Raw genomic sequence first — 20595 nt, 5'->3', positions numbered from 1 at the left:
GAAAGGTGATTGGGAGGCGGTGTTCATAGCCACAGGCACTTCCTGTGAGGATTGTCATCTTTTCAATACAGCACCTTCTTACTTATGTATGTTGGTGATCTACCTAAATTTCATCTACCTTCTGTAAAAATTGGACTTTAAGTAATTGACTGACAGGGGATTCTAGTGTTTGGCGGAAATATTCAGCTTGGATGAATTTTGTTTGTTGGGGGTGTGTGAAAATGCCCCCTGAAGATTGTATTAATTTGGGGTGGGGTGTTAAATAATTTTAGGGGGTTTGCCTTAAAATATGAGGGCCAATTCCCCTCTTACTTTTATAATGGCTGCTATATAATTGGATGCAGGGACTTAGTCCATGAAACACTCATTGTAGGGTGGCTAAACTCACCCCTCAAATACCCAACTGATCCCTGTGCTCCAGGGATCCAGAGGTCCGTTTCATATGACGTAGCCAACCGGCCTGGAGTGTGGTGTCACCTCTGCTCTGGAACTCCCTCCTGTTACACAACAGACATCTCCGTTGCCCTTTTGGTGCCTGTTGAAAACCTTTCTTCTTTTTCCACCAAGTCTTTTCGGTGGAGATTTTTATTCTAGTCTGTATCTGCGTTGGGTGAAGATGTTTTTAATATATGTTTTGATTAGTTCACATTTTATTGTCAACTCACTTCGGGATGTTTTATGGGGACCAATTCGTAAGATAAATAGATAAACTGGTTTCCCTCTAAAAACTGACAAAGGTCGGCCCCAGAGAGGGGAAAAAAATCTGGACAGAACGAGAGAGCACATAGCTGGTTCTGGGAAAATCCCACTGGGACTGGCCTTCTCCCGCCGCCCCCCCCATCCCTTGAACCTTGGTGTGGAGAAGCCAACTGACCCTGAGTGGTTTTGACAGAAGTCTTTGGAATGTTATTTAAAGAGGAATGGGATTCGACCCAAGGCAGTTGGATTGTTAAGTCTTACCTCATGAAAGCCAACTGAACAATTGAATAGAGTCTTTCCACTCCAGGGGGTAGGGAACTGTTTTCAGCCCTGGGGCTGCATTCCAGTGGTGAGCAATAGGTATGACTCACACCTTTATCCAGGAGGTTGTATTCCAACCATGCAAAAGTCACAGACACACACATAGCTACACGCATCTCTCCATCCAAGCAAGTGTGAGGCACCAGCGGAGTGCAAGGGCACATGCCAGCCTGGTCAGAGCACTTGAGAAAGGCATGGATCAGAGCCTGTGAAGGGTATAGCCTGGACGGGTGTGTGTCCCGGAGCAAGATCCGAGGACCTGATAGAAAGAGGCCACATTTCCCCCCACCAGCAGACGCATGGTGCCCTAAACTGTTCCCTATCGCAGCTGGCATACGCTCCCTTGCAGGGCCCCCATAATCCTTCCCCAACCGGCCCCCCTTCTGATTCCTTCATGAAGGCCCTGCAGCTGCGTCTCCTTTGGACATTCATGCTGCAACAAGGGAGAGGAAGGGAAGGGGGTTACTTAGCAACTGCCATGCACTTTTCTGTCCTCCCGTCTCTCAGGCCCAGCCCCGTAGCTTGTCATTGCAGGACTCGAAGTAAACTCTGGCAGCTGTCATCTGGGTGAGTGGCATCTTTAGGAACGCTGGCGAGTGAGGTCATCTCTCAGCTATGCGCGTGCACACACGCATGCACACACATGTATACAAAACTAATTATTGAGCCAAGACATTAACAGACACTCCAATGGCTTGTACAACTGGAAAACTGCTTCGTGCCCTCCTTCCAGGGTGGAGCTGCCAGGGTGCCAGGGGGGGGGGGAACCTTGCTCAGGGCTGCAACTGAATTGAGAGGTCAGTGGAGTCTCTTGTAGATTATGCTTCTTGAATCCTGTATGGAAAATCTTTCTCTCTCTCCCTCCCTCCTCTGTCTTTCTTCGATCAGTTCATTGGCTTGTTTTCTGATTGCATTGCAAACGGTTGCAATCCTTCCTGATAGTTGCTCTTTCCCCCCTCTTTTTAATGATCAGAATCTGAGATTATTTTCTTTAATCTCCTACCCCCCCCCAAAAAAAGAGCAAGCTGGGGAATGTTCTTTCATTTCCCCATCCCAATAGCAAAACTTTTATATTGTGTTTCAGCCAGTGTGGTGTAGTGGTTAGAGTGTTGGACTACGACCCGGGAGACCAAGGTTCGAGTCCCCACACAGCCATGAAGCTCCCTGGGTGACCTTGGGCCAGTCGCTGCCTCTCAGCCTCAGAGAAAGGCAATGGTGAACCCCCTCTGAATACCGCTTGCCATGAAAACCCTATTCGTAGGGTCGCCATAAGTCAGGATTGACTTGAAGGCAGTCCACGTCCATTTCATTTCAAGGAGCAGTGTTTGCCAAGGGTGTCTACTCTCAGTCTGCAGACGTCAAACCAGACAAAGAGCCGAAGCTCAGGGGTAGAGCACCTGCTGTGCATGCCGAAGGCCCCACCGCCTAAAACCCCGGAGAGCCACTGCCGATCAGTGCAGGCGATACTGAGCTAGTTGGAGCTGACTTGATATAACGCCGTTTTCAATGCGGTATGTTTCTAAATGAGCTGCGGAGTGGGAGCTCCGTGTATGGCGTTCCCTGTGTATATTTATTTCTCAGCGAACGCTCACGGAGGAGAGGGAGGTGATTTAGGCAGAGCTTGGAAAAGTTACTTTTTTAAAACTACAACTCCCATCAGCCCCAGCCAGCATGGCTACTGGATTGGGCTGATGGGAGTTGTAGTTCAAAAAAGTAACTTTTCCAAGCTCTGGATTTAGGTCAGGTCTGGGTCATGGAGGGAGGGGGTTAGCTTGTTTCTACAACAGCTTACTTTTTTGGGGGGTGGAGTTTGGATTGGTGCTTCAGCAGTGGGACAAAAGGTCACAACCCTTTCCCACATCAAGTAGCCCTGATCCAAATAGCCCCACCCCCCACCCCCTGGCAGCTGCTTTTTGAGAAGACACGGGACCCCGACGAGACTCACCTTTCCTTGCCGTCTGATCCTGTGATCAGGAAAGGTGCAAGTAGATGCATCTGCCTCAGTGGGGAAGCTACAGCCCCCCCAATCTTTAGGAGAGGATGGGGAAGAGGGGAAATAGGCAGGTTGAGGCAAGTAGAACCAGGAACTAAGAACCATGGGAAAGGGCAAAAAAATAGATGTGGCAAAGGAGTCCTGCCCTTTCCCTGAAAGGAAGCCTCGTCTGTGAACCTCCTTCAGTTTCTGAGTCTTCAGCAGACGTTGCCTGAATGTTTCCCTCTTCACCTTAATCCATGAGAGCTAGGAACTTGTTCCTGCACCAAAATATAACACCTAAACTCCATTTGCTATCTCTTAACACTGGGGTGATGTCGTCTGCTTCCTCTCGTTTGTCTCTTTCTTGCTCTGGTATCACATTATCCCCCCTACCAAACCTCTTTTTGGGTGGTGGGGGACAGGAGAGCAAGCGTGGCTCCTTAGCAACCAAAAGGTGGGGCTAGGGAGAGAGCCTCTGTTGCTAGGCAAGCCACAACCCATTTCCTTTAGAGCTTAGGAAACTGGTCACATCGCTGGAGGAAAGGGTGGACCAATTGAGATGGAGAGGATGGGCTATCACAAGAACATAAGAAGGACCTGCTGGATCAGGCCAAGGGGGCCCACCCAGTCCAGCATCCTCTTCTCACAGATGCCTCAATGGGAATCCCACAAGCAGGGCATGAACGCAACAGAACTCTTACCTTCCTGCGGATTCCAGAAACTGGACAGTGGAGGTGGAACGTAGCCCTCAGGGCTAGTAACTACCGATCAGCCCTGTGCCCGGTCACAATGGCTCTCAAGGCCATCGAGGCTTGGAGCAGAATTCCCCCTACACGGTCCTGGAGTGTGATGGTGGCTGGTGCCCATTGGGGGGGGCGGGCGGGCGGAAGGCAGGGAGACCTGCGGTAGGCGGAGCCAGAGCCAATGGCAGGCAGAGCCACCCCCTGATTGGTTATAAGTGAAGGGGGGCAGGTAGGGTCTGCCTGAGGGCAGGCTCAGTTTGGCGGGGCAGTGCCCCATTCACCCCAATGGACCAGCCTCCAATGCTGGAGTGTTTGCATGGGAAGAGGGAGTTCTGGGGTGGTCCAAACCTCTGAGGTGTCTTAGGCAAACTTGGTCCCTCTCCCCTCCCCCTCCCTGGCTAGCAAAGGGTGGTGAGCTCAGGCCAGCCACAAAAGAAGCACAGACGTCCCATTCCTTCTATGTAATGTCAAAAGCGAAGACAATGTGGTTTAAAAAGTTTTAAGGGCACATTGTTGGAACGGGCAGATAAGGCTGGTTTACTTATTGTTTATTTTGCCTTGATGCCACCTCCAAGGAGCTCCAGCTGGCCTGTGTGGTTCACAACAATCTTGTGAGGCGGGTTAGTCTGAGAGATGGTTACTGGCCCAGCATCGCCAGGTGAGCTTCATGGCTGAGTGGAGCATTTGAAACTGAGTCTCCCCAGTCCAAGTCCTAGGGTTAGGTCTCGCCCTTGCCCTCTAGACCACCAAAATTTCGAGCCGAGCAGATTTGCTTGATGTTCAGAAGGCTCCACGATTGCTGGTATCTCCAGATAAAAAAATAGTAGAGCTGGGATATTCCGTCGCTTGAGAAGGCTGCTACCAGTAAAATTGTTATCATTATTATTAAGAATTAATTTTATATTTATATTGCTGGTCATCAAAAAACATTCCCTGGACAGCTTCCAAACAAGACAGTATTAAGAAGTGCAACGTATACTAATTAAAATCAACAACATCAACAAGACAGCATTTTTTTTCTTCCTTGCAACAGAGTCAGTGTCAGGAGTTTATAGCCTGGATTAAATTATATTTGAGGCGCTTCCAGGCTGTTGATATTCTGCGGATAGGATTCAGTCACACACTGGCAACTTTAGGTTGCGTTAAAGTGGACTGGTCACTGTTGTGCAACGCACCCACTTCCAACAATTTCTTTTCAACGTTTTTGCGATAATGAAAGTGATGAGAAAATGCATTTGAAAGTGTGGGATAGCAACACTTGCTTAGCACAACCTTATATAACCTCCCAGAAACAAATCAGAATGAATGCTCAACAAACAGGTTGTCTGGAAGAGCCTGATTCCTCAACAGCAGGAGTTTGAACCCTGGTTCTCCAGGTCCTGGTCTGACACTCTAACCACTACACCACACTGGCTATTTGAATAGTAATTACCATCATGATCATCATCATGGGCAAGGAAACAAGCCAAATTCACCCAGCCCTACAGGTGTGGGGTGATTGTGAAGAGCGCAGACAGCAATACCTCTTTCATACCACTTTAATCGATCTCCAGATAGCACCAATACTAGCAAGTCTCTCCAGCCTTGATTGTCAGCTTCTGACAACTACTGAGGGATCTTAGCTCAGGGGCAGAATGCAGGCTTTGCATGCAGACAGTCCCAGGTTCAAGCCCTGGAAACGCCAGTCAAAAGGAACAGGAGATGGGAAAGAGCTCTGTCTGACTGAGATCCTAGAGAGGTGCTGACAGTCAGAGCAGACAAATGGACACAAGTATAATGACCTGGTATAAGGTAGCACCTTAGGCTCCAATATCTGCAATCTGGGGATAATACTGACCTATCTTACATGGTTGTTGTAAAGATAACTGAAATAATGTATGAAAACTGTTATTTCTTTTCTTTTATTTATTACAATTACATCCCACCTTTCCTCCAAGGAGGTCAACGTGGCATGCAAACATGGTTCTCCCCCTTCCTGGTTTTATCCTCCCAACAACCCTGTGAGGTAGGTTAGGCTGCGAGACAGTGACTGGCCCAAGGTCACCCAGTGAGCTTCACGGCTGAGCAGAGATTTGAACCCTGATCTCTCAAGGACCCAGTCTAGGGGTGTAGTCATCCAGGGGGTCTTAAACACCTTACTTTTTTGGGAGTAGGGTCCCGGCTGGGTCCCTATGTCTTCAGCGTCCTTTCCTGCTGATTTGAGCCAATCAGAGTGAAAGGAGGTGAGGCAGACTGAAAGAAGACTCTTCTCAGTAGCTAACACACTAGTATGGTGGTCCCCAGTGAGCTTCATGGCCAAACAGGGGTTTGAACCCTGGTTTTCCAGGTCCTGGTCTGACACTCTAACCACTACACCACACTGGCTATTTGAATAGTAATTACCATCATCATCATCATAGGTGAGGGGCCAGAGCTCAGTGGTGGCAAATCTGTTTTGCATGGCAGAAGGTGTCAGGCTCATCCCTCAGTCCAGTCGGGCCAGAAAAGACTCCCTCCCTGAAACCCTGGTGAGCTGCTGCCAGCCAGTGTGGACACTGCTGAGCCAAAGGTCTGACTTGGTATAAGGCAGATTCCTGTGTTCCTGTCATCATCGGTGCGGTGGTTGTAATCACACACTTTATGGTCTTTCCCTAGTGGCTTGATCACGCTCAGCCATAACGACAGCTACTACCTGAAGTCTCCAGCAAGCCCAGGATCTGAACCTCACGTTGTCTATCGGGCAGAACATTTGCCAATCAAAGGTGGGACCTGTGGGCACGGTGACCAACTTCAAAGTAACGTCGCCGACCTTGCTAGGTTCTTCAAACCACCTGCACGTCAGCGGGTAAGCCCTTGTGTGACTCGTCTCGTGGACATCATTGAATCTAAGATTTGGAGGTGAAGGAGTTTTTTTTCCCCCGTCTCACCTTCTGGCGAGGAGCTGAAGGTGGCACACGTGGTTCCCTTTCCCCGCTTTATCCTCACAACAGCCCTGTGAGGTACATTAGGCTGAAAAGCAGTGGCTGGCCCAACACCACCCACAGATCTTCATGGCTAAGCAGGGATTTGAACCTAGGTCTCACCTCTGCCCTGTTAGTGTTTTGTGGAAGGGATTCCATCACATTCCAGAAAATTAGGTTTGTGCAATGAAAGTGCTCTTTTGCAACAAATCTACTTAAAACACACACACGGACACACACACACACCAAACTTTTTGTGGTTAGGGAAGTGACAGGGAAATGCGCTTTTTATTACGGCATAAACAGTTGATTGATGAGAAGACCTGTAAACACGGTGCAAGCGAATCATTGTATGATCTCCCCAGAAGCAAATCCCAACAAATGCTCAGTGAAGACCAGACCGTAGTCTGACCTCCGTGTAATTTTTTGCAAATAACTCAGGATGAACACACACCAAACAGGTCATTTGGAGGAGCCCCCAGCTGGACACTCTGACCTCAGCACCTCACTGGATCCTAAAGGCCATCTTGCCCACCCGCTTGGACTGGGATCGGGCCATTCATCTCCTGATACCTACTCCAGATCACTCTATGCAACTCAGGCCACAGAGTGCTTCAACCAGAGGTGGAGTTCGTTAGTGGATGGGGTGAACGGGTGGAGGGCATAGAAAGCAAGATGACGTGGTATGGAGGGAACGGAAGGGCTGAAATGGGGCAGGGGGACGTCTGTGGCCCTCCAGATGTTGGACTCCATCCACCCCAGCCAGCATGTCCAGTGGTTAGGGGACTGGAGTCCAGCAACACCTGGAAGACCACAGGCTCCCCAGCTAAAAGAAGAGAGAACAGAGGAAGAACAGTGGGAGACCTTTCGGTAGGTGCTAGAAATTGCTGGACCCTAAAGAGCCTTGTGGCAAAGAGCCATTGCTGCCGCCATCTTGGGTCCCATTTGGTGCAGAAGTCCAGCCCACTTGGAGGCAACGCACACAGTCTCTCACCTGAATGAGCCCTGCACTAAGTAGGAGGGACTCTTGGGGTATGCGCACCTTTGCTCCACTACATCCTTCACTGGCCATACCTTTGCTGTACTCCCCCCTGCTGTCAAGTATTCAGAGGTCATCTGAGGCCAAGCTGCTGCCAGCCCTGGGAAGGAGAGAGGTAGCAAACGTATCTGTTTGTCTATCTGTCTGTCTGTCTACTTCCTTCTCTGTACACCATCTATCTATCTATCTATCTATCTATCTATCTATCTATCTATCTATCTATCTATCTATCTATCTATCTATCTATCTATATCCCACCCTTCCTCCCAGCAGGAACCCAGGGTGGTAAACGAAAGCACTAAAACACTTTAAAACATCATAAAAACAGACTTTAAAATACATTAAAGCAAAACATATTTAAAAACATTTTTTTAAAAAAGCTTTCGAAACATCTTTTTTAAAAAAGGTTTAAAACAAAAAGCAATTCCAACATAGACTCAGACTGGGATTTTTTATTTATTTGTTTATTTCATTCCATTTCTATACCGCCCTTAGCCTATGGCTCTCTGGGCGGTTCACAGTAAGGAATAAAATACAATACAGTAAAAATAAAAATCAGATAAAATCACTAAAAACATACAGCTTGAGCATTTAACCACTGGAATAAAATTAACTTAACAATAAACATAAGCATTAAAATGCCTGGGAGAATAAAAAGGGTTTAACCTGGCGCCGAAAAGATAGAAGAGAAGGCGCCAGGCGCACCTCATCGGGGAGACTGTTCCATAATTCGGGGGCCACCACTGAAAAGGCCCTAGATCTAGTAACAGCCCTCCGAGCTTCCCTATGGGACGGGACTCGGAGGAGGGCCTTAGATGTTGAATGTAGTGAGCGGGTAGGTTCATAGCGGGAGAGGCGTTCCGCAAGGTATTGTGGTCCCGCACCGTGTAAGGCTTTATAAGTCAAAACTAGCACTTTGAATCTGGCCCGGAAACAAATAGGTAGCCAGTGCAAACGCGCCAGAACAGGTGTTATATGTGCGGACCGTCTGGTCCTCGTCAGCAGTCTGGCTGCTGCGTTTTGCACTAGCTGTAGTTTCCGAATTGTCTTCAAAGGCAGCCCCACGTAGAGTGCATTGCAGTAGTCCAATCTCGAGGTTACCAGAGCATGGACAGCTGAGGCGAGGTCATCACTATCCAGATAGGGGCGTAGCTGGGCTACCAACCGAAGATGGTAGAACGCATTCCGTGCCACCGAGGCCACCTGAGCCTCAAGCGACAGGAATGGATCGAAAAGGACCCCCAAGCTACGAACCTGTTCCTTCAGGGGGAGTGTAACCCCATCCAGAACAGGTTGAACATCCACCACCTGGGTCGAGAAGGCACCCACCAACAGCGTCTCAGTCTTGTCAGGATTGAGCTTCAGTTTGTTAGCTCTCATCCAGTCCATTATCGTGGCAAGGCAACGGTTCAGCACATAAACAGCCTCACCTGAAGAAGATGAAAAGGAGAAATAGAGTTGCGTATCATCAGCATACTGGTGACAACGCACTCCAAAGCTCCTGATGACCGCTCCCAGCGGCTTCATATAGATGTTAAAGAGCATAGGGGACAGAACCAATCCCTGCGGGACTCCACAATGGAGAGTCCAGGGCATCGAATAATGTTCCCCAAGCCCTACCTTCTGGAGACGATCCGCCAAATAGGAGCGGAACCACCGCCAAGTGGTACCTCCAACTCCCAGTTCCATGAGTCTCTCCAGAAGGATACCATGGTCGATGGTATCAAAAGCAGCTGAGAGGTCAAGCAGAATCAACAGGGTTACACTCCCCCCGTCCCTCTCCCGACATAGGTCATCATACAGGGCGACCAAGGCTGTTTCAGTGCCGAAACCGGGTCTAAAACCGGATTGAAATGGATCAAGATAATCGGTTTCATCCAAGAGTACCTGGAGCTGGTTGGCAACCACACGCTCTAGAAAAAAAAAATGGGATGTTCGCAACCGGTCTATAGTTGTTCAGATTATCTGGGTCCAGAGAAGGTTTTCTACCAAATGTAAGAAGCCCAAAGGGTTTGACGATGAAATGTGGCAGGAATCCATGCCCTGAGCTACTAGCTGCCTACCAGGGGGTTAGATTTTGTTTCTTTTTAAAAAAAAAATTAATACCAAATTTAACAAAGAAGAGAAAAAGAAAGTAAGTTAAAAAAAAGGGTGGATGAGGGCACAATGACAAAAAACACTGTCAGCTCACATTAAGAATATAATCACCATCAGTATCTCCATCTGAAATGTAATGTAGAATGATGTCCAAACAAGTATCCACACAAGATTAGCATATATAGAAGATCTGCGCAGGGCAGTGAGGTCCTCAGACCATTGCATAATAGATCATTGTGTTTAGCCTTCCGGGCTCAAAGTAGAAATCCTTTAGCGACCATAAGGGCTCTCCAAGGCCACTTTTGTTGTCCTGCCATTAATCCCCATACTACAGGGAGAATGCATGAGCATCTGCAAATGTGAAAGATTTTGCTAGTACAAAATTCACGCAGACAACAGTCTTCAGGGAATTGTGACATTGAGATGCAAAAAACTGCAGGAAAAGGATGGATGTCTTTTTAAGACAAGGTCTTCAATTCTGAGTTTCTTTCCTGGACATTTTTTTTTCTTAATAATGTTATTTGTTATTTAGCTTAATTTTTGTAAATTGTATTGTTTTCATTGATGTATTTTTATACTTGTGTTTATTTTTCTTTGTAAGCTGCTTTATAATAATAATAATAATAATAATAATAGCTTCAGACCAAAAAGAATATATCATTGGACGTGCCCACACCATATGCCTTAGATTCTGTTTCTGCAGTTTGGTCCCAACTGTTGACTTCTGGGGTCAGAGAAGTTAGGCCACCTTTACAGTATCTCTCTGTCGCTTTCCCTCCTTTCTTCATTTACGGCAATGCTGAGCAAATTTGTCTTGCAGAAAAGGAGGAATGCCTGGACGACCCTGAAATACATGGAGCTCTTCATTGTTGCAGACTACACCCTGGTGAGAATTTCGCTGCAAGCCAGCATGAGTGAAAAGAGTGTTTTATGCAATGCCTCCATGAACTGAGCTATGAAGTCTTCCAGAGAAGACTCCAGAGCCCAGCTCCACAGCAGCCCACATCTTACCAGCTTGTTTGCCCTCAGCTCTAGTAGTGAACATAAGAAAATAAGAAGAGCCTGCTGGATCAGGCCAGTGGCCCATCTAGTCCAGCATCCTGTTCTCACAGTGGCCAACCAGGTGCCTGGGGGAAGCCCGCAAGCAGGACCTGAGTGCAAGAACACTCTCCCCTCCTGACGCTTCCAGCAACTGGTTTTCAGAAGAATGCTGCCTCTGACTAGGGTGGCAGAGCACAGCCATCATGGCTAGTAGCCATTGATAGCCCTGTCCTCCATGAATTTGTCTAATCTTCTTTTAAAGCCGTCCAAGCTGGTGGCCATTACTGCATCCTGTGGGAGCAAATTCCATAGTTTAACTATGCGCTGAGTAAAGAAGTACTTCCTTTTGTCTGTCCTGAATCTTCCAACATTCAGCTTCTTTGAATGTCCACGAGTTCTAGTATTATGAGAGAGGGAGAAGAACTTTTCTCTATCCACTTTCTCAATGCCATGCATAATTTTATACACTTCTATCATGTCTCCTCTGACCTGCCTTTTCTCTAAACTAAAAAGCCCCAAATGCTGCAACCTTTCCTCGTAAGGGAGTCGCTCCATCCCCTTGATCATTCTGGTTGCCCTCTTCTGAACCTTTTCCAACTCTATAATATCCTTTTTGAGATGAGGTGACCAGAACTGTACACAGTATTGCAAATGCGGCCGCACCATAGATTTATACAACGGCATTATGATATCGGCTGTTTTATTTTCAATACCTTTCCTAATTATCGCTAGCATGGAATTTGCCTTTTTCACAGCTGCCGCACACTGGGTCGACATTTTCATCGTGCTGTCCACTACAACCCCGAGGTCTCTCTCCTGGTCGGTCACCGCCAGTTCAGACCCCATGAGCGTATATGTGAAATGAAGATGTTTTGCTCCAATATGCATAATTTTACACTTGTTTATATTGAATTGCATTTGCCATTTTTCCGCCCATTCACTCAGTTTGGAGAGATCTTTTTGGAGCTCTTCGCAATCCCTTTTTGTTTTAACAACCCTGAACAATTTAGTGTCGTCAGCAAACTTGGCTACTTCACTGCTCACTCCTAATTCTAGGTCATTAATGAACAAGTTGAAAAGTACAGGTCCCAATACCGATCCTTGAGGGACTCCACTTTCTACAGCCCTCCATTGGGAGAACTGTCCATTTATTCCTACTCTCTGCTTTCTGCTTCTTAACCAATTCCTTATCCACAAGAGGACCTCTCCTCTTATTCCATGACTGCTAAGCTTCCTCAGAAGCCTTTGGTGAGGTACCTTGTCAAACGCTTTTTGAAAGTCTAAGTACACTATGTCCACTGGATCACCTCTATCTGTATGCTTGTTGACACTCTCAAAGAATTCTAATAGGTTACTGAGACAGGACTTTCCCTTGCAGAAGCCATACTGGCTCTGCTTCAGCAAGGCTTGTTCTTCTGTGTGCTTAGTTAATCTAGCTTTAATAATACTTTCTGTCAGTTTTCCAGGGACAGAAGTTAAGCTAACTGGCCTGTAATTTCCGGGATCCCCTCTGGATCCCTTTTTGAAGATTGGCGTTACATTTGCCACTTTCCAGTCCTCAGGCACGGAGGAGGACCCGAGGGACAAGTTACATATTTTAGTTAGCAGATCAGCAATTTCACCTTTGAGTTCTTTGAGAACTCTCGGGTGGATGCCATCCGGGCCCGGTGATTTGTCAGTTTTTATATTGTCCATTAAGCCTAGAACTTCCTCTCTCGTTACCACTATTTGTCTCAGTTCCTCAGAATCCCTTCCTGCAAATGTTAGTTCAGGTTCAGGGATCTGCCCTATATCTTCCACTGTGAAGACAGATGCAAAGAATTCATTTAGCTTCTCTGCAATCTCCTTATTGTTCTTTAGTACACCTTTGACTCCCTTATCATCCAAGGGTCCAATCGCCTCCCTAGATGGTCTCCTGCTTTGAATGTATTTATAGAATTTTTTGTTGTTGGTTTTTATGTTCTTAGCAATGTGCTCCTCAAATTCTGTTTTAGCATCCCTTATTGTCTTCTTGCATTTCTTTTGCCAGAGTTTGTGTTCTTTTTTATTTTCTTCATTTGGACAAGATTTCCATTTTCTGAAGGAAGACTTTTTGCCTCTAAGAGCTTCCTTGACTTTGCTCGTTAACCATGCTGGCATCTTCTTGGCCCTGGCAGTACCTTTTCTGATCTGCGGTATGCACTCCAGTTGAGCTTCTAATATAGTGTTTTTAAACAACTTCCAAGCATTTTCGAGTGATGTGACCCTCTGGACTTTGTTTTTCAGCTTTCTTTTTACCAATCCCCCATTTTTGTGAAGTTTCCTCTTTTGAAGTCAAATGTGACCGTGTTGGATTTTCTAGGCAATTGGCCATTTACATGTATGTTTAATTTAATAGCACTGTGGTCACTGCTCCCAATCGGTTCAACAACACTTACATCTCGCACCAGGTCCCGGTCCCCACTGAGGATTAAGTCCAGAGTTGCCGTCCCTCTGGTCGGTTCCATGACCAACTGGTCTAGGGAATAGTCATTTAGAATATCTAGAAACTTTGCTTCTTTGTCATGACTGGAACACATATGCGGCCAGTCTATGTCCAGGTAGTTGAAGTCACCCATTACTACCACATTTCCTAGTTTGGATGCTTCCTCAATTTCATATCTCATCTCAAGGTCTCCCTGAGCATTTTGATCAGGGGAACGATAGATCGTTCCCAGTATTAAGTCCCTCCTGGGGCATGGTATCACCACCCACAACGATTCTGTGGAGGAGTCTGCCTCTTTTGGGGTTTCCAGCTTGCTGGATTCAATGCCTTCTTTCACGTATAGAGCGACTCCGCCACCAATACGTCCTTCCCTGTCCTTCCGATATAGTTTATATCCAGGGATAACCGTATCCCACTGGTTTTCTCCATTCCACCAGGTCTCCGTTATGCTCACTATATCAATGCTCTCCTCTAAGACCAAGCACTCCAGTTCTCCCATCTTGGTTCGGAGGCTCCTAGCATTAGCGTACAGGCACTTGTAAGCAGTGTCTCTCTTCAAGTGTCTTTGGCACTTGTGGTTTGGCCTGTGGTAATTTTGCTCTTCTGAATTTATATGCTGTGCCCCTGCTCTCACAATGCCTACTTCTAGGCCTACCCCTTTTAAAATTTCATCATTTCTTTGGTTTTTATCCCAGGGGGGAGGTTTATTCCGAACCGGACCTTTCTCAGCTCCTGTCGGGTTTCCCCCCTCAGTCAGTTTAAAAGCTGCTCTGCTTTGCCGCACAGGATGTTTAAGGATAAGTGGGGAGGTACGAGGGTCCACAAATGGGTTTGCCAGCTTGCCATTGGGGAGTGTGTCTTTTCCCTTGGCGAGAGCGCAATTTCAAGGAGAGGCCTTTCGTTTCTTCTCTACCCAGAAAAGCATCAGAATTCCAGGCAGGGGAGACTGGGTGTGTGCACTTCTGAATGCTTCACTTGAACCTTGGGGACACTTGGAGAGCCAGAGGGCTTCTTGATACTTCCTGAGTGTCTGGGGCTCAGCGCGGAGGTTCCACAGGTCCAACTCCCTGTTTCCTACATGGGCAATCAGATGCCAACATGAAACCCACAAGCAGGGCAGGAAGGCAACAGGCATCCCCTCTTGTTTGTATCCTAGCATTGCTTTCATCAAACTTGTACACACCAGATGTTTTGGGCTGGGGCTGATGGGAGTTGTAGTTTGAAACATCTGGAGGGTGCCAGGTTGATGAAGGCTGCCCGACAGCAACTAGCATTCAAAGGTATACTTCCCCAGAACCTGGAACCTCCATATAGCCATCATCATTAGCAGCAGCTGTGGATTCCACAGATTAACAATGCATTGTGTGATGGACTTGCTCGTGCTGTCCCCAAACCTTCTGCCAATCAGTTTTGTTGGATGCCACCCCCCCCCGAGTTCTGTTGCTAAGAGACTTGCCTTCCTCATTTGCTTCTGCCGGTGTGGCCGTTGCTTAGATGCCTCCTGGCCCCAAAGAGAGAGCAAGGCTGTTGGAAATGTGGGGAGCAGCCCTGTGTTTTACAGAATGACCCCTCCCAAAGGCAGCGAAATGGAGCACGAGCCCAGGTGGTCATTGCCCACAAGTCAGATTTGGCCCTTGGGCTGCCTGTCACCTCCCATGGGGTTAGGCTTTGGTTTTACTAACTTGAAAAAGGTTCAGAGACTAGGGATTTAAGTCGGGCTGCTGCTGGTGGTTTGGAGGATCTGAAATGTGTGCTTTGTGATTTGGTTTTGGTCTAGGCCAAGGGCGGGAAGCCTTTGTCAGCCTGAGGGCCGCACTCTCTTCTGGGCAACCTTCTGGGGTCCACATGCCAGTGGTAGGTGGGGCCAGCACCAAAAGCGAGCAAAGCAACACAAGTAAATTTTGCCTTTGACCTGTAGGCTAGCAAAGGGGGTGGCCTGGGGAGAGGGCATGCTGTGGGGATCTGGCTCCATTCTAGACTGACCTGTGGCAGGCTGGTGCTCTTGGGGAGGGCTGTAGCTCAATGGCAGAGTGTCTGCTTGGCATGCAGGAAGTCCCAGGTTCAATCCCCGGCATCTCCAAGTAGATCTAGGAGAGGATCTTGGCCGGAGAGCCGCTGCCGGTCAGTGTAGACACTACTGGGCTCAATGGCTCAATGGTTTGACTCTGTATAATGTAGCCTCCTGTGCTCCTATGTGCCACATGGTTTGGACTACAGCTGGCTGGGGCTGCTGAGGGTGGTGTAGTCCAGAACAGGTGGAAAGCACCAGGCTAATGAAGGCTGGTCTAGAATGCAGGCAAATCCTGCTGAATTGTGTATGCCTCAGTGTGTGTGTGTGGTGTGTACGCGTGTCCAGTGCATTGTGGATGAAGGCATTCTTCAGAGAGCATCCTGTGTTAGTTTTCACTTAAGAAATGCCACATTTACCTGTTTTGTTCCCCCTTTTCCCTCCTCTCATCCCAGTTCATGACTCAAAAGCACAATTTGGGGCGCACGAAGCAACGGATCCTGGAGATCGCTAATTATGTAGACAAGGTACTCCCCTGGGGACTTGGGATCAGGAGGGATTTCTCACGTTTTCCACAGCTGCTTGTTTTTAACAGAATGGCTCATAAGAAAAGAAAGACCATGAAAAAGACAAATAATTAGGTCTTAGAACAAATTAAACCAGAACTATCACTAGAAGCTAAAATGATGAAACTGAGGTTATCCTACTTTGGACACATAATGAGAAGACCTGATTCACTAGAAAAGACAATAATGCTGGGGAAAACAGAAGGGAGTAGAAAAAGAGGAAGGCCAAACTAGAGATGGTTTGATTCCGTAAAGGAAGCCACAGACCTAAACTTACAAGATCTGAGCAGGGTGGTTCATGACAGAGGCTCTTGGAGGTTGCTGATTCATAGGGTCGCCATAAGTCGTAATCAACTTGAAGGCACATAACAAAAATTATTATTATTATTAAAAAAAACCCTCTTCTTTCCTAGTTTTACAGGTCCCTGAACATCAAAGTAGCCCTGATTGGTCTCGAGGTGTGGACTGAGCGGGACCACTGTACAGTGAGCAATGATGCCCATGCCTCCCTCGTGTCCTTTCTGCAGTGGAAGAAGTCTTTGAAGTCTCGGAAGAAGCACGACAATGCTCAGCTTCTGACGTGAGTCTTTGTTTCCGGGGCACCGCTAAGGTGGCTCATACCAGGGGCAACGGAGACATTTGACTTTGTTTGCATTTGCAGCGAGAAACTACCTAACTTGCACTTTTTGAAGCAATACGCAAATCAAAAACACAACTATCCTTCAACGTTTTGCAATGTGGTTCTCCAACCAGAGAATGTGTGCAGAAATGCCCTGTATGAGGGGAAGGTGTAAATAAATGCAGCATACTAGGGAGCATTACTTTGCAGAAACGTGTACATTAGACAAAACTGCATATAAAAATAGGTGTATGAGGAGCAACTCACACTCAAATGCTGATGCAAAAGCGTGCAGAGCAATGAGTGTAAAGTTTACCTCTGCGCAGTAGGTGAGTTCCTGTACAGACTCAGACACTCCTCTCTGTCCCTCTATCCAGCCAGGCTGGAGGCATGATCAGAATTCAAGGACACCTTCTAGCCTGGCAAAAACACTCAAGGAGGATGTGAAGCAAGGGCAGTAAGGGATGTGGCTGGGAAGGGGGTGTGGCTTAGGGAAGAGCCCCAAGGACCAGTGAGGGAGGCCTAGAGGGCCACATTTGACAGTCATCTGTCGGGAATGCTTTGATTTGGATTCCTGCATTGAGCAGGGGGTTGGACTTGATGGCCTTATAGGCCCCTTCCAACTCTACTATTCTATGATTCTAGGCCTGAGGCTCCCCATTCCTGGCATAGAGAATATTGGATTAGCTGGACCAGCAATCTGGCTTCAAACACTCATATGGCATTTTGTTCTTGTTACGGGTTCTGAGTATTTAGGTATGACCTCTCTCCTTGATGCAGAATTTTTCATGGCAGTTGTCAAGCAGAGAACTGGTGCTAAAGAGAAATCTCTAAGCAGCGGTGTCTGGTGTCTGTTGGCACTGGTGGGGTGGAAGGCAGAGAGCCCAACAGTAGGTGGAGCCAGAGCCAGTGACAGGCTGAGCCAACCAATTGGGACTGTTGTTGATCACAAGCTGAATATGAGCCAACAGTGTGATGTGGCTGCAAAAAAGGCAAATGCTATATTAGGATGCATTCACAAAAGTATAGTTTCCAAGTCGTGTGAAGTACTGGTTCCACTCTATTCGGCACTGGTGAGGCCTTATCTTGAGTACTGCATCCAGTTCTGGATACCACACTTTAGGAAGGATGCAGACAACTGGAAAGGGTTCAGAGGAGGGCAATGAGGATGATCAAGGGACTGGAAACAAAGCCCTATGAGGAGAGACTGAAAGAACTGGGCATGTTCAGCCTGGAGAAGACTGAGGGGAGACATGATAGCACTCTTCAAGGACTTGAAAGGTTGCCACACAGAGGTGGGCCAGGATCTCTTCTCAATCATCCCAGAGTGCAGGACACAGAATAATGGGCTCAAGTTGCAGGAAGCCAGATTTCAACTGAACATCAGGAAAAACTTCCTGTTAGAGCAGTATGACAGTGGAACCAATGACCTAGGGAGGTGGTGGGCTCTCCGACACTGGAGGCATTGTAGAGGCAGCTGGACAGCCACCTGTCAGGGATGCTTTAAGTTGGATTCCTGCACTGAGCAGGGGGTTGGACTTGATGGCCTTATAGGCCCCTTCCAACTCTACTATTCTATGATTCTAATTCTAGTTTGGTCCCCACCCTCCTCCTCCCAAGTGAGTTGTATAGGGACAACACTGAGGCTAAGGAGGAGGCAGCTGTCAGCCAGGGCCACCCCCTGGAATGGTTGTAAGGAAGGAGGTAGGCAAGTGGGAGCTGGCAGAGGGCAGACTGAAGTTGGTGGGGCAGGGCTGCATCCATCCTGATGGACCAGGTTCCACTGTCTATTTGTGTGGCTGACCTTAAATCAGCCCTTTCCCTATTTCTGACGCCCAGGATAGAATGCATGAGAGGGGTGGAGCGGAGGGTAGAGGATTGCAGAAAAAGCGAACGGGTGGGATGGAGAGACTGAAGCCTTCACACAGGCTGATAAAGTATTACTTTGTGGGTTCTGTGGGGTTTTTTTGTAATTATCCACAGTGCCTCCGGACTGTCAGTGTTTTGCAGGAGGGATTCAAGTGCATGACAGCACTTTAGGTTTGCACATTTAAAGAGGATTAAAGCACCGGGCTGTCCTAGTGCAACAAATCCACTTTTTTTTCTGCTTAAATGGACTTTCGTTTGTTTTCAAAGTGTAATGGAAATGCACTGAAAAGCATAGGGTGAACAAATGATTAATGCGAAGATGTGTGAACACCCCTGCAACCAAATCTGGAGGAATGATCATTGTCATGTAACCACCCCATAAACAAACGGGAATGAGAGCTCAATAAAGACTAGACATTGCCTAACCCACTGTGCAAGCAAATCAGGATGGATGCTGAATAAACAGGTTGTCTGGAGGAGACCCCAGTGGCAACTCCACAAGTTCTGCTTATTTTAACTTTCCCAAGCCAGCTTGGATCTGGCCAGGATGTTGCTCCAGCTGTCGAGGCCCTCTAATGGTCTCTTTTTTGTTTCTCTTCCCCCACCCCATCCCCTTGCATGTCTCCACAGTGGTGTGACCTTCATAGGGACGACCATTGGGATGGCCCCGCTGGAGGGCATGTGCAGTGCAGAAAACTCTGGTGGTGTGAGCATGGTAAGGAGAAGACCACTTCTCTTTGGGAGGGGCTGTGGCTCCGGGGTAGAATGTCTGCCTTGCATGCAGAAGGTCTCAGGTTCCATCCCCAGGTTCTCCAGAGACAGGGCTGGCAAAGACTCCTGCCTAGAAGAGCTGCTGGCAGTCAATGTAGACAATATTGAGCTGGACAGACCAATGGTCTGATTCAGTAGAAGGCAGTTTCCTTTGCTCCTATGATCTCCTGGATCCACCTCCTGCAATATGGAGCTTCTCCTTTGATGGTGCAGCATAATCCCCCTTCTTACGGCAGTGAGTGGCAGTTCTGCTGGTGGAGAGCACCTGGGTTTGATGACTACCCCATCAGTTAGCCATTGATCTCAGTATGGTGGGGTCCCATCCACAATCTGCGGGAAAACTCAGATACCAACACTGATATTTGGTTTTTAGCGACTAGAACAGGGTAGATTCCTTTGATTTGTTTAGCATAGGTTCTGGGGCCAAACCTGAGCCCCAGAAATGTGGGTCCTGGTGTTTTGGAGGCCGACGCCCTCCTCTCCTTCAGCCTGATGAGCTTTTCTTTGCTTGCTTCCTCGTTGCCTGTCCCAGGACCATTCGGAGCTGCCCATCGGAGCCGCGGCCACCATGGCCCACGAAATCGGCCACAACTTCGGGATGAGCCACGACGTGGAGGGCTGCTGCGTGGAGGCCACGGCGTCCCAAGGTGGCTGTGTCATGGCCGCAGCAACAGGGTAAGAAGAAGGTGTGGGGGGTGTGCAGGTTTGGGGCAGAGACCTGAGGATCGTTCAGAAACTTCAGGATTCGTGGATTACAACAGCTACAGTTGTTCATTACTGTTATTTAATGCATTTATTTGTTGCTTACAACAAAAAATTCTCAGAGAGACTCATAATGATAAAAGCATACCTGATACAAAACTATAAAAAGATAAATGAGCATTGAAGAAAAGACCTCATCCTACCATAACATAAAAAAGGAAAATCCTACCCCACCCTACCAATGCAGGCTAACGTATCATCATGCGAAATGACCCAAAGTAAGATCCAAATGCTTGGGTGAACAGGAACGTCGGCACCAGGTGCATCTGTCTGAAGAAAACATTCTGCAGTTCAGGAGCCACCACTGAAAAGACCTCTTCTCCTCTTGCCTCCCTCCACACCTCCCTTTAAGGGGGCACCTGGAGAAGGGCCTGAGATGACACATGGTGAGCCCTAAGGTATTGGGGTCCTGAGCCGCATAAGGCTTTATAGGGCAAAACCAATGGCTTGCGCCTAGTTTATCTGAAGGATATTTCTTTAATATTATTTATGTCATTAGTTTAGAAGTCGCCACGCAAGGAGATTTGCATAACACCTAAAAATAGCTTGACCAGCAATACAATTTTTTTAAAATTAGGTTGAAAAACAACATAGAGCAAACTCCTAAGCCAGAGGCCTTTTGCCCACCTGTTCAGGTGTTAATATGAGCCTGCCCAGGCATCAAGAAGTTGTGGAGAGGTCC

At 47.6% G+C, this 20595-nt stretch overlaps 1 protein-coding gene across 3 annotated transcripts in view; it reads left to right on the top strand.

Moving 5' to 3' along the window:
* ADAM33 (ADAM metallopeptidase domain 33) overlaps positions 1–20595 on the top strand; it is a 102026-nt gene that overhangs the window by 51980 nt on the left and 29451 nt on the right. For all 3 annotated transcript variants that reach the window (XM_061583564.1, XM_061583563.1, XM_061583565.1), the window contains 6 exons: positions 6373–6562; positions 10634–10699; positions 15782–15853; positions 16306–16472; positions 19011–19095; positions 19684–19826. In XM_061583564.1, the coding sequence (XP_061439548.1) occupies positions 6373–6562; positions 10634–10699; positions 15782–15853; positions 16306–16472; positions 19011–19095; positions 19684–19826 (723 nt within the window). The remainder of the gene's footprint in view (positions 1–6372; positions 6563–10633; positions 10700–15781; positions 15854–16305; positions 16473–19010; positions 19096–19683; positions 19827–20595) is intronic.

Source organism: Rhineura floridana, chromosome 9, assembly GCF_030035675.1.
Source record: "Rhineura floridana isolate rRhiFlo1 chromosome 9, rRhiFlo1.hap2, whole genome shotgun sequence".
Taxonomy (NCBI): Eukaryota; Metazoa; Chordata; class Lepidosauria; order Squamata; family Rhineuridae; genus Rhineura; species Rhineura floridana.
This window is presented reverse-complemented; position numbering and strand designations above follow the sequence as displayed.